This window comes from Haliotis asinina, chromosome 6 (assembly GCF_037392515.1).
Source record: "Haliotis asinina isolate JCU_RB_2024 chromosome 6, JCU_Hal_asi_v2, whole genome shotgun sequence".
NCBI classification, from domain to species: Eukaryota; Metazoa; Mollusca; class Gastropoda; order Lepetellida; family Haliotidae; genus Haliotis; species Haliotis asinina.
The window spans coordinates 33,418,090-33,429,403 of record NC_090285.1 but is presented as its reverse complement, the minus strand read 5'-3'; the positions used below and the strand labels follow the sequence as shown (position 1 = coordinate 33,429,403).

Genomic DNA, 11,314 nt, shown 5'->3' with positions numbered 1-11,314 from the left:
GTGGAAAGTATTCTTGGGCTTCGGGTGTGCGAAATGTGTTATTTTCAAGCGGGTTTTCTTATGTTTGGTTTAAGCAAGATGTTGGTGATATAAAAATGTTTCTGTCAGCATTTAAACAACGAATAAAGGATATATACATTCAGAATTGGCACGCATCAGTAAATTCATCGAGTTTTCTAAGTCACTATTCACAATGTAAATCGATGTTTGGACCTGAAAAATATATTAGGGTCCTTAACGATAAGTCCCTTTTAAGAAATTTTTGTAAATTTAGAATCTCTCTACATGCCTTAAAAATACAGCGTTATAGAAAAGATAAAAATACACTAGAAGATTTATCATGTTCTTATTGTTCTTCTGGTAAAACTGAAGACGAACGTCACCTATTATTAGATTGTGAGGCATTCTCTGCCGGCCGAAGGAAGTATTTAAAATGCTTTAATGATTCCCCACAAACGATATATAAAATACTTAAATCTAAAAACGATGACACTATTAAATCAGCTGCCAGTTTTATTAAACATTTGATGTCCATCCTTAACTTACATGTAAAACCATAATTTCGTGTCACGTGACCAATATTTGTTAAAAAGAAAAATTAACTGTACTATGGGCCACTGGGCCTTCACTACTGAATAAAACCTGTCTGTCTGTCTGGTAAATATCGAGTGTTTTTAAAGATGTTTTTTCGGTGTTGCATTACAAACGTAAATATCGAGTGTTTTATAAAGATGTTTTTCGGGGTTGTATTAAATTACATTGTTGTATTACATGGGTAAATATTCAGTGTTTGTAAAGATATTTTTAGTGCTGTATTACCTGCGTAAATATCGAGTGTTTTTAAAGATGTTTTTCGGCGTTGTATTACATAGGTAAATCTCCAGTGTTTTTAAAGATGTTTTCACTGTTGCATAACATGTTAAATATCGAGTGTTTTTAAAATTGTTTTTCGGCGTTCTATTTACATGTGTAAATATCGAGTGTTTTTAAAGATGTTTTTTCGGTGTTGCATTACAAACGTAAATATCGAGTGTTTTATAAAGATGTTTTTCGGGGTTGTATTAAATTACATTGTTGTATTACATGGGTAAATATTCAGTGTTTGTAAAGATATTTTTAGTGCTGTATTACCTGCGTAAATATCGAGTGTTTTTTAAGATGTTTTCGACGTTGTATGACATGGGTAAATATCGGGTGTTTTTAAAGATGTTTTTCGGCGTTGTATTACATAGGTGAATATTGAGTGTTTTTAAAGATGTTTTTCACTGTTGCATTACATAGGTAACTATCGGGTGTTTTTAAAGATGTTTTTCCTCGTTGTATTACATGGATAAATATCGAGTGATTTTAAAGATATTTTAAAATCGGTGATGTATTACACTGACGTATTCGATCCTGTGCTTGTGGAAGGGGTACGGTTGGTCCGGTCGTCTAATTTGCCTGTATTTACGTCTATTGAGGTCTGCAAAATTTTCTCATCACGGGTTCAAATCCAGCTTCAGAAGATTATGTTATTACCAATACTCGGTGGGTCCATCGTTGCCTCGGTCACATCCGTTTTCCTCTTGTATTCAGTTGATTTTGTGACAGAATTGCAATGTTGTTCGAAGTAACGTTAAACCAAACTCACCAACTCATGAAAAAGAGATTAGACATTATAGAGACATATCAATGGAAATGTATATACTATATGTACGATTTGAAATAAGTATGATGTTTTATAGATTGTCGTAATACACATGCAATCCATATCAAATGATCCACTGCCAGATCAAATCAGGTCACCTGGTGAAGTCAATGCTGTAAAATGCATTTAAAACGAACGAACGAGAGACTGTCGGTTATTTGGTGACAAGTATTTGAAGATGGGAAATGTTAACAGTCTTTCAGACCTAGGACATCAGTATCAGGAAGTAAATTTCCCCTAACAGATCTGTTCACGTCATTCTCACTCTGGGTAAAATGAACTGAGGAAGTATATAACTATACTGCATTTGCAGGTGTTCTCTGGAAGTGATGCTACTTATGAAAAATGTCTTCCTCTAAAGAAACCCTTGTGAAATATGACAGGTGTAAATGGATTTCAAGTAGTTGTTTTGGAAATGATGGCTGTAATGTTCATTGTGACGGCAAAGTTAAATATATGTTACTGATCACCATGGCATTATAGAACGACAGCAAAGCGTGGGATGCATTTCATGTACAAGGATTCAATGGCAGTGGGCGAATAGTCTGTAGCTATACATTCAAGTTACAAACCTACAGAATAAATCACATGCCCAAAATGTGAATGTAGAAAGTAAGCAAAAGATTAAAAAAAGGTAAAATACCATAATTTCTCAGCCATAATTTTGCATGACTTAAAATTGTTTTATGACTTAAAAACTCGGAGAGAGATATATTTATTAATAAAATGCCCACATGAAAATTCACTAACGAGTCAGGTCAGTGACTGTGGAGATTTACTGGCCAGATTCTATACTAGTGACGGGCTAGCGTTCAAGTTTCTATTTCGCACACTGTAATTTAACGATTCGTGGACATGGTTTGTTACATCTTAATGCCCGAGACAACGCTTGCCAATGTGCAGATTATATAAAGGGACGAAACTTCGTGCAATTCGTGTAGATATGCATAAACAGGTAGACTTCTAGTTAATGAAATTTTCATAGAATCAGACCAGTTTAGGAACGACCTGAATCTGACTTGTTTTGACAGTAACATTATTCGCCAATAGTCTCGCTTTAAGACCGAAACGGGGTTCGTTGTCTCCTTGCGTGACTTCGTCTGAATGACGTCAATCTACTTCTACCCGGCAGACCTCTGTCCCGTCTCTTCACGCCTGTAGATTTGAGCGATTTATGGGGAAAACATAGAATTTTGCAGATAATGCTGGCATTGTGTATAACTTTGCTTTGTTATGTTGGTGTTGTCCTCATTCGCTGACATAACGCCAATTGTGTCATATCCTCATTCATGTCAGGACGTTTTGTGGTTGAGGAGAATGGGCCTCGTTAGGGGTCGTCACTATATCTGATACAGTTACTGAATAGAAACACTCTGTTAACCCAGATTTCATTGACCAGAAAACATATACAACCTCAGGATGACAAGGACGCTGAAGTCAGTGACGAGCCGGTGTTGGGCACTGATCAATCGACACTATCAGTCAACGTCAGTCAATAAGGACTTCGACATTAGAGGAGTCAGACCCTTCGAAGAAATTCCAGGCCCCGGAGGAATCTACAACACTCCAATCATTGGACCTGCATTCCACTTTAAACCATTCTGTAAGTACATATTCTATATCTCTAATGACTGTTACACCGAAGTAGCGAGTTCACATCTCCCAGGAAACGATGTTATCTTGCCATGTTGGGTTAGGGACGTGGAGGATGGTGTTCTCTGCGGATGGGATGAGGTGGTTTTGGGTAGGGTGAGACCTATTGAGTACAATAGTGTTGGCATCTCCCATTCACTGTTTCCACGTCTCACATTTAACATCATTGCTGTATAACTGATGCAATTTTATGCCAAAAAACTTTTAACGAGAGGAGGCTTAATTCAGAACACACCTAGTCCCCCTTCCCTCACCCCCACCTCATCCCTCACCCCCACCTCATCAACTACAGCACTTAAAGTTCTGCTTCAGTATGTATGTATGTATGTATGTATGTATGTATGTATGTATGTATGTATGTATGTATGTATGTATGTATGTATGTATGTATGTATGTATGTATGTATGTATGTATGTATGTATGTATGTATGTATGTATTCCACATAGACTGCGGTGTGATTTCACCTGAAATATGCCTTGGTTTAAAACTGTCGTATAAAATATAACTTACATTCACGGAAAGGGTCATGGTTCTCAACAATGTGTACATGCAAGAATGCCTTTAATAGTCGTAATCTGGGTTAGGATAGTGCACGCCTCGCATAACATCAATTCAGTAAACGGCCCTATTAGTCTCTTTAAAGTACGCTTGCACTTGCTCTACGGCTGTAGGTAAAGGACAAACCGCACAGATGACCTTTTCGCCTTTAAACACCTTAGATTTGACAAGGGTTTATTACTTCCTGTCATAAATTTCACATTTATTATTTCATGAAATATAATACGCGCATCTTTTACGTTCGTTTGGCTATTGTTATGTCTATAGTAAAAGATTGTGTGAGGATGTCATGTAATGCCAGTATTAAGATCTCACTGACTTTTCATAACTTGATATTTTATTACCCGACATTTAATTTCTTTCTGGGTTCTCGTCAAGTACAAATTTCTTTCATCGTATTATACCTTTCCATTACTCTTGGGATGGTTTCATGTTTGTTTACGAAGTTAATCTCAGATAATAGCACTTAAGATGTCACACTCAACACTTGATAATATCATTTCACTGATTTGGTGTTGTCAGTGATTTCAGGATTATATTCAGCAAAGAAAGATAGAATCACTATTATTATGTAACAAAATATATCTGACACAAAATAGTTAAACGGTTTCATAATCAAATGATATTCACTTCCCTTTTGGAGTTAGCTAACTTTGATCGTTATACAATCATAATTTCTATTTTATGTGGGTTATGTCATACACTATTTCTTTGTGTAATAATTTAATGTTTCACATAAATACAACTTCCATAATGTTTAAATTTTTCAGTAATTCTTGCAAATGTTACACCTGGATGGGAAGTGACGATAAAATTATGAAATCATCTCAAAGTTAAAAGAAATATATTTTTTTATCCTGATAGTTAAACATAACGCCACAAAAAGGCAATGAGAAACAGGTCAGGTAGGCCTTAGTGTGGAAGACAGCGATATGCAAACACACACGAGCTTGCAGGGACAACAAATACTCTAGTGAATCGACTTTGTTGACATTCTGGCCACGTTCTGCGTCTTTAGAAGTACATGTTTGTCTCATTATTATGTACAACTTATGCATGTTACGTATATGTATCACACATACATTGGCAATATATACACATCAGTTGATAGCAAGGATAAACTATGTGTATACATGCCGTTACCAGTGGAATGAAGATCTTACACTAATGCGTTATTTGCTTTTATTGGTGGAGCGTTGCTTAAAATGACACTTTATTATTTTGCAAAATATTGTTAATTCCCTAATTTTTTTCATGGCTCATAGAAAATTTGCGCTTGCACTTGAGTAATCAATTTACGAGTTAGCTCACTTATACCTTTGTCTGCACAAGAAAGAGTTCAAGATATTTATACATGCATTCCTGTGTATTAACTTTGCCTTTGTCCTGATTAAATCCTTCGAACAAGATATCAGCTGATTCTAGTTTTTGAAATTGCATATTTCAACAGGTAATATATATTTGTTAACAATGTCATAATGAACAGTGACATGGTTTAAAAAATACTCGTTCTCGAGTTCATGCCATAAACAGTTAGTATATTTTTAGATTTAGTTGCGAGTCGAGTGTTCATGTGCGAGATAGTTTCATTTGTGTAATATCGTAATCCCTACAATAATGCTGCATTATTACACAGTGGGATTCTGGTCACAGTCTGTCACTTGTAAAAACTTACATGATGTTTCAAATCAGACGATACACCCGACTCACACTCTAACTTTTTGAAGTACATGTACCTAGTTTCGTCATTTCTGATTACTGCCAGTGTTCCGCCTGAATTTCTGTATAGTTTAAACATATTTAATTCACAAGGTGAAAAGGAGAGCGGGCAACTTCTTACAACTTATAAACCCCCTTCCAAAGATATTTAAAATGACAAATTTCTTCATAAACAGTTATAGGAAAGAGGCACAGCGGAAGAGTGACAGTTCAGGGGAAATGTTATACATTGTAATACAAAAAGTGTATCGAAGGAGACTTTTGGAATCGGTTAGATTTGCCCACGTGTACATTTTAAAAATAAAGTTTAATTTTTATGAATTTTCAGATCTGCAATGCCTTTTAAAACATAGTGTACTCACAGAATTACCAGCACATACATCTTGAATAGCTATAAACATTATCTTTTTTATGTTGATTGTATACATAACTTTCTAACAGATAGTGAAAGAACATTTTCTCGTGGGTTACCGCTTGCGCAGGATAGATCAGTGATTAGCCCCACTCTGTACAATTGGTAACTTAATCTACTGGCTGCATGACGTATTTGTGCATGTAATGTGTTGGTTACTACATCTGTATTTTCTAATAACCTAAGAAAAGTTTAGTGGAGCTGAGGCATATGGTGTTCGATTTACATTTGACAGCGGAGTACAATTACCTACTTCTGTAGACGAATTCTTCCATAATCTAACAGTCGATAGGAATAACGACTCGTGAGAAATTGTTATTCTTGAATTGCCTGAATTTGTGTCAATACTCTTTTGCATATATCAGCGTCATGAATGAAAGACACGTACAAAAATGTTAATCAATAGATGAGACATACTCAACACATATGAAAAAAAACCCCACAAAGTATCTTTGAGATGTCCACTTGTGCCTGGGACAGCTTATGTATTTCATGCCATATGAGTCGACGGCCCGTCGTCATACCTGGCTGAGCGACCTAACTGCCATCTAGTTTGGTCTATCGTTTTCAGCAGCTTGTTATATTTTTTCTAAGTTTGCTCGATTTTACGAGGAAACGTGTTTTTTTCTGGATATCCTCTTACGCATCCAGCGGAATGTCCAGACAGGCCGAAGTGAGTTATTTCGACATATCCTATTTGCAGTTGTCTAAATGTTGAGGGATACAAAGTTTTCCCCACTATTTCCGACAGTCCTTAAGTAATTACGATGAAGTAACGTGAAGGCTATGTACGCAATTCCCACGTAACTGAATATATCTTGAATAGTGAAAAACATACACGTCTCACCGCTAAATAACAACAGGATCATTAATGATCAAATGCATCACCGATTATAGGTCGAGGCCGATGGGGCATGATTGATGCAAAAAGGCTCCTGTTCCACCAGTTAGGGGGAATTTGGTCTCAAACGCCACATAATACCCCTACTTGAACTGTTTTCAGAAACTCTCCTGTTTCGACAGTTAGAGGGAATCTCGCCTCAGACGCCATATAATACCCTTACTTGAATTGTTTTCAGAAACTCTCCTGTTTCGACAGTTAGAGAGAATCTCGCCTCAGACGCCATATACTACCCCTACTTGAATTGTTTTCAGAAACTCTCCTGTTTCGACAGTTAGAGGGAATCTCGCCTCAGACGCCATATACTACCCCTACTTGAATTGTTTTCAGAAACTCTCCTGTTTCGACAGTTAGAGAGAATCTCGTCTCAGACGCGATATACTAACCCTACTTGGATATTTTTCAGAAACTTTCTTTACAGTGAAGGATATAACATTATTGTATGATAATTCTATCCCAAACGTGCGTCACGGTGACGCACTTGTGTAACCTCGAGGTTATGTGTGTCGCGACCGAGAAAATCTGTTAACGTTCGTTCCACGGGTCACGCAGATGTAGGCCGTTTTGATTTGTAATGCCAGCACGTGTTGAAATCCACTAAATCAACCCGATAGTGCTTTACTTGACACGATTTCTTGTCCTTCACCCACACGATTTTTAAGACATTTGAATATGTGTCACCATTATAACAACGAATTTTGAAGGTTACACAGATATATTAGTTACTTTTGTGTGCGGCACCTGGTTTTTTTAATGTACTAAGATAGAATAACAATGCTATGTTACCTTAGTCAACCAGGCAGCCAAGCGTGCATATAAATGATGTGAAGAACAGCTAAAGAGCTGACCAACATCTGTTTCCTGGGGACAATATGTTTGTTTGTTTGTTTCGACCCGATCCACGTGACAAGCCAGGTAATACTTTGTATTGATTCCTGGTACTAAGGTAATCACAACTGCAGGGGTTGTAGTTGTTAGTGTAAATAGTGCTGGCACCTACATCTACAGTGAAAGCTGTCAAAACCGGCATCTGTTCATTCCGGTAAGTTGTCAACACCGGCATAGAATCTCAACCCCATTTACATTATCATCAGCTGCCTAATCCGGCACGTTGTCTAAAATGGATTATATCTTCAGTACCGATGCGTTCCATTGTATATTTATTGAGAGATATTAATAAAGCAGTCATTTACTCCCTGTGTGTGTATTTTTTCTATTCTGTATGAATATATCTGATTGTATACCTGTGAACCTTCAATACACCCTTCCATATATATTATATATTTCAACAAAGATATAGCTGCCAACAATGTTCACTCCATTCACCTTACTTCAGTACTACACACCGCCACTCACATCACCACAACCGTAAGTGCTTGTCCAGTAGTGCAAAGAGTTGGCTCTAGAGCCCTAGGGTTGATTCCATAAATAAAATAGACACAATCAGCAAACAAAGATACAATGCTTCATGTGAATCCTAATGTCCGATTATTGCCCAAAAGGTGATTTAAACTCAACTTACTCACTCATTCGCTCTCTATTTCAACAGCAAGACACACAATAGAGAGAGTCCACCATCTGTTCAATGAGCTGATTGACAGGCACGGATCGCTGGTACGGATCAACTTAGGCAAGTGGTGCGTGCTTGTTGAAGATGCTGCTGATATCGAGACTGTGATGAAGAACGAAGGAAAGTGCCCAAGGAGAGATGGTCACCTAATCCACGAACTGTACTGCGAAGATTCTGGACTCCGGAAAGGACTCATTCTCCTGTGAGTTGATCTTTAGTTTGGCTGTTGGCAGCATCAAGTGTGTCCCAATTCTACTGCATTTATTGCAGGGTTCATTCTGTAGCAAATCTTAATTCCGGATAAAAAGACAAGATATTCAACTAAACATATTGTCAGGAAGAGGTTTATTCATAACAGAGATGGTCAAAGATAGCATAACACCATCTATCTATCTATCTATCTATCTATCTATCTATCTATCTATCTGTCTGTCTGTCTGTCTGTCTGTCTGTCTGTCTGTCTGTCTACGACACGTTCCAGCTAGGCTGCTCACAGACGCTTTGGGTGTCAGTCTCAAGGGCACATCGCATTATTAGTCTCAGCCTCACAACTTGTAACGCCTTACTTGAGATCAAGTATACACACCTCGTACTTCACAACAACTTGTAACGCCTTACTTCAGATCAAGTGTATCTACCTCGTACTTCACAACAACTTGTAACGCCATACTTCACAACAACTTGTAACGCCTTACTTCAGATCAAGTATACACACCTCGTACTTCACAACAACTTATAACGCCTTACCTCAGATCAAGTGTACCTACCTCGTACTTCACAACAACTTGTAACGCCATACTTCACAACAACTTGTAACGCCTTACTTCAGATCAAGTATACACACCTCGTACTTCACAACAACTTGTAACGCCTTACTTCAGATTAAGTGTATCTGCCTCGTACTTCACAAAAACTTGTAACGCCATACTTCACAACAACTTGTAACGCCTTACTTCAGATCAAGTGTACCTACCTCGTACTTCACAACAACTTGTAACGCCTTACTTCAGATCAAGTGTACCTACCTCGTACTTCACAACAACTTGTTACGCCTTACTTCAGATCAAGTATACATACCTCGTACTTCACAACAACTTATAACGCCTTACTTCAGATCAAGTGTACATACCTCGTACTTCACAACAACTTGTAACGCCTTACTTGTGTTCAACAGTGCATACGTCGTACTGCACAACAACCGTGTAATGCCTCTTTTAGCAAGAAATAGATCAAGTGAAGTTTATTACATACTCGTCGTAAGTATAAATTCATACATTTATCTTTTATCATTATTATGCTAATAATTACATAGCGCCAACTCATTCACAAACGGCACATCGTATTATCAATCTGAACTCCCTGTCGATGATAGTTATTGAGAAATGTTACATTACATGGTTGATGTTTGAAGTAAGATAATCTAACAATACTGCAGAACACGGAATGAAGGACTGGTTCTAAGTGAAGGGATTACATAACTTGCAGGAAGGAGAGCATTGGGTGCTTGTGGTGAATAAGGCATTGGGTGGTTGTGTTAAGTAAGATTTTGGATGGTTATACGAGGTAAGGCTTTGAATGGTTGTGTGAAGTGCGGCATTAGGTGGTTGTACGAAGTAAGCATAGGACAGTTCTTCGAAGTAAGGCATTACCTGGTTGTGATAAGTGGGGCATTGGGTGGTAGTGTGAAGCAAGGCATTGAATGGCTGTGTGAAGAAAGGCATTGGATGGTTGCGTAAGTAAGGCACTGGGCGGTGGGACGAAGTAAGGCACTGGATGGTTGTGTGAAGCAAGGCATTGAATAGTTGTGTGAAGTAAGGCATTGGATAGTGGTACAAAGTAAGGCGTTGGGTGGTTGTCTGAAGCAAGGCATTGAATTGTTATGCGTAGTAAGCATTGGGTGCTGTTAAGTAAAGCATTGAATTGTTGTGCGAGTAAGGCAGTGGATGGTTGTCTGAAGCAAGGCATTGAATTGTTATACGAAGTAAGCATTTGAATGCTCTGAGAAATAAGCATTGTGTGGTTGTGTGAAGCAAAGCACTGGGTGGTTGTACGAAGTAAGGCATTGACCAAGTGTTATTTCATTTGATTTCTGCTCGTTCCTCAGCACCACATAGAGGACAATTCCTTGTTGTTAAAGATGTCATTGGCGTCCAAAATGACTTGGCTCTGAGTTTCATTCAGACCAGCGTTTTTTCCCTCTTACGTATGATATATGTGAAAATCAAATAATGAAACTGATTTTATCAATACAAAATACTAAAACAAACACTAATCTACAACAGTCATGGCACTCATCAATAGAGGACCGAAATGCTTTTATTACAAGCAATATAAGTCCTTGTTGAATGTTGAAAAATACTTGTGTTCTGACATTCTTGTGTATTTAAAGATGTCTTTATCAAGATTTAGATGCAGCAACTTTAAGATACTATTAGCAATGGCAATACTATGGCAATACTGAAAGGAGGGAAAGACTCTGTAGGTACTGCAAATCAAAAGATCTGGACTACATCGAATGACGATGTTATGTTTGTGTGTGGCTGTTATAAAGATTTAAGAGCTAAATGCATTGCTAAATATATATAAGAACCCTTTTACTGTGCACACTATGATAAATCTGTTTCCAAATGAAAGTTATGACGATTTTGTACCATGTACAAAGATGTAAAATATAATCTCTATGTATTATGGGCCAGCGGCCTCCGTACTGAATAAACTGTCTGTCTGTCTGACTCTCTGTCTGTCTGACTCTCTGTCTGTCTGACTCTCTGTCTGTCTGCCTGTCTCATTCAATATTCCTTTCGCACGTACC

At 37.6% G+C, this 11,314-nt stretch overlaps 1 protein-coding gene across 1 annotated transcript in view; it reads left to right on the top strand.

Moving 5' to 3' along the window:
* Window positions 1–3,106: 3,106 nt before the first annotated feature.
* The window catches only part of LOC137287802 (cytochrome P450 10-like), a 28,914-nt gene continuing 20,706 nt past the window's right edge, over window positions 3,107–11,314 (top strand). Inside the window, exons 1-2 of the mRNA XM_067820191.1 lie at window positions 3,107–3,290; window positions 8,482–8,704. Of these exons, the coding sequence (XP_067676292.1) occupies window positions 3,107–3,290; window positions 8,482–8,704 (407 nt within the window). The remainder of the gene's footprint in view (window positions 3,291–8,481; window positions 8,705–11,314) is intronic.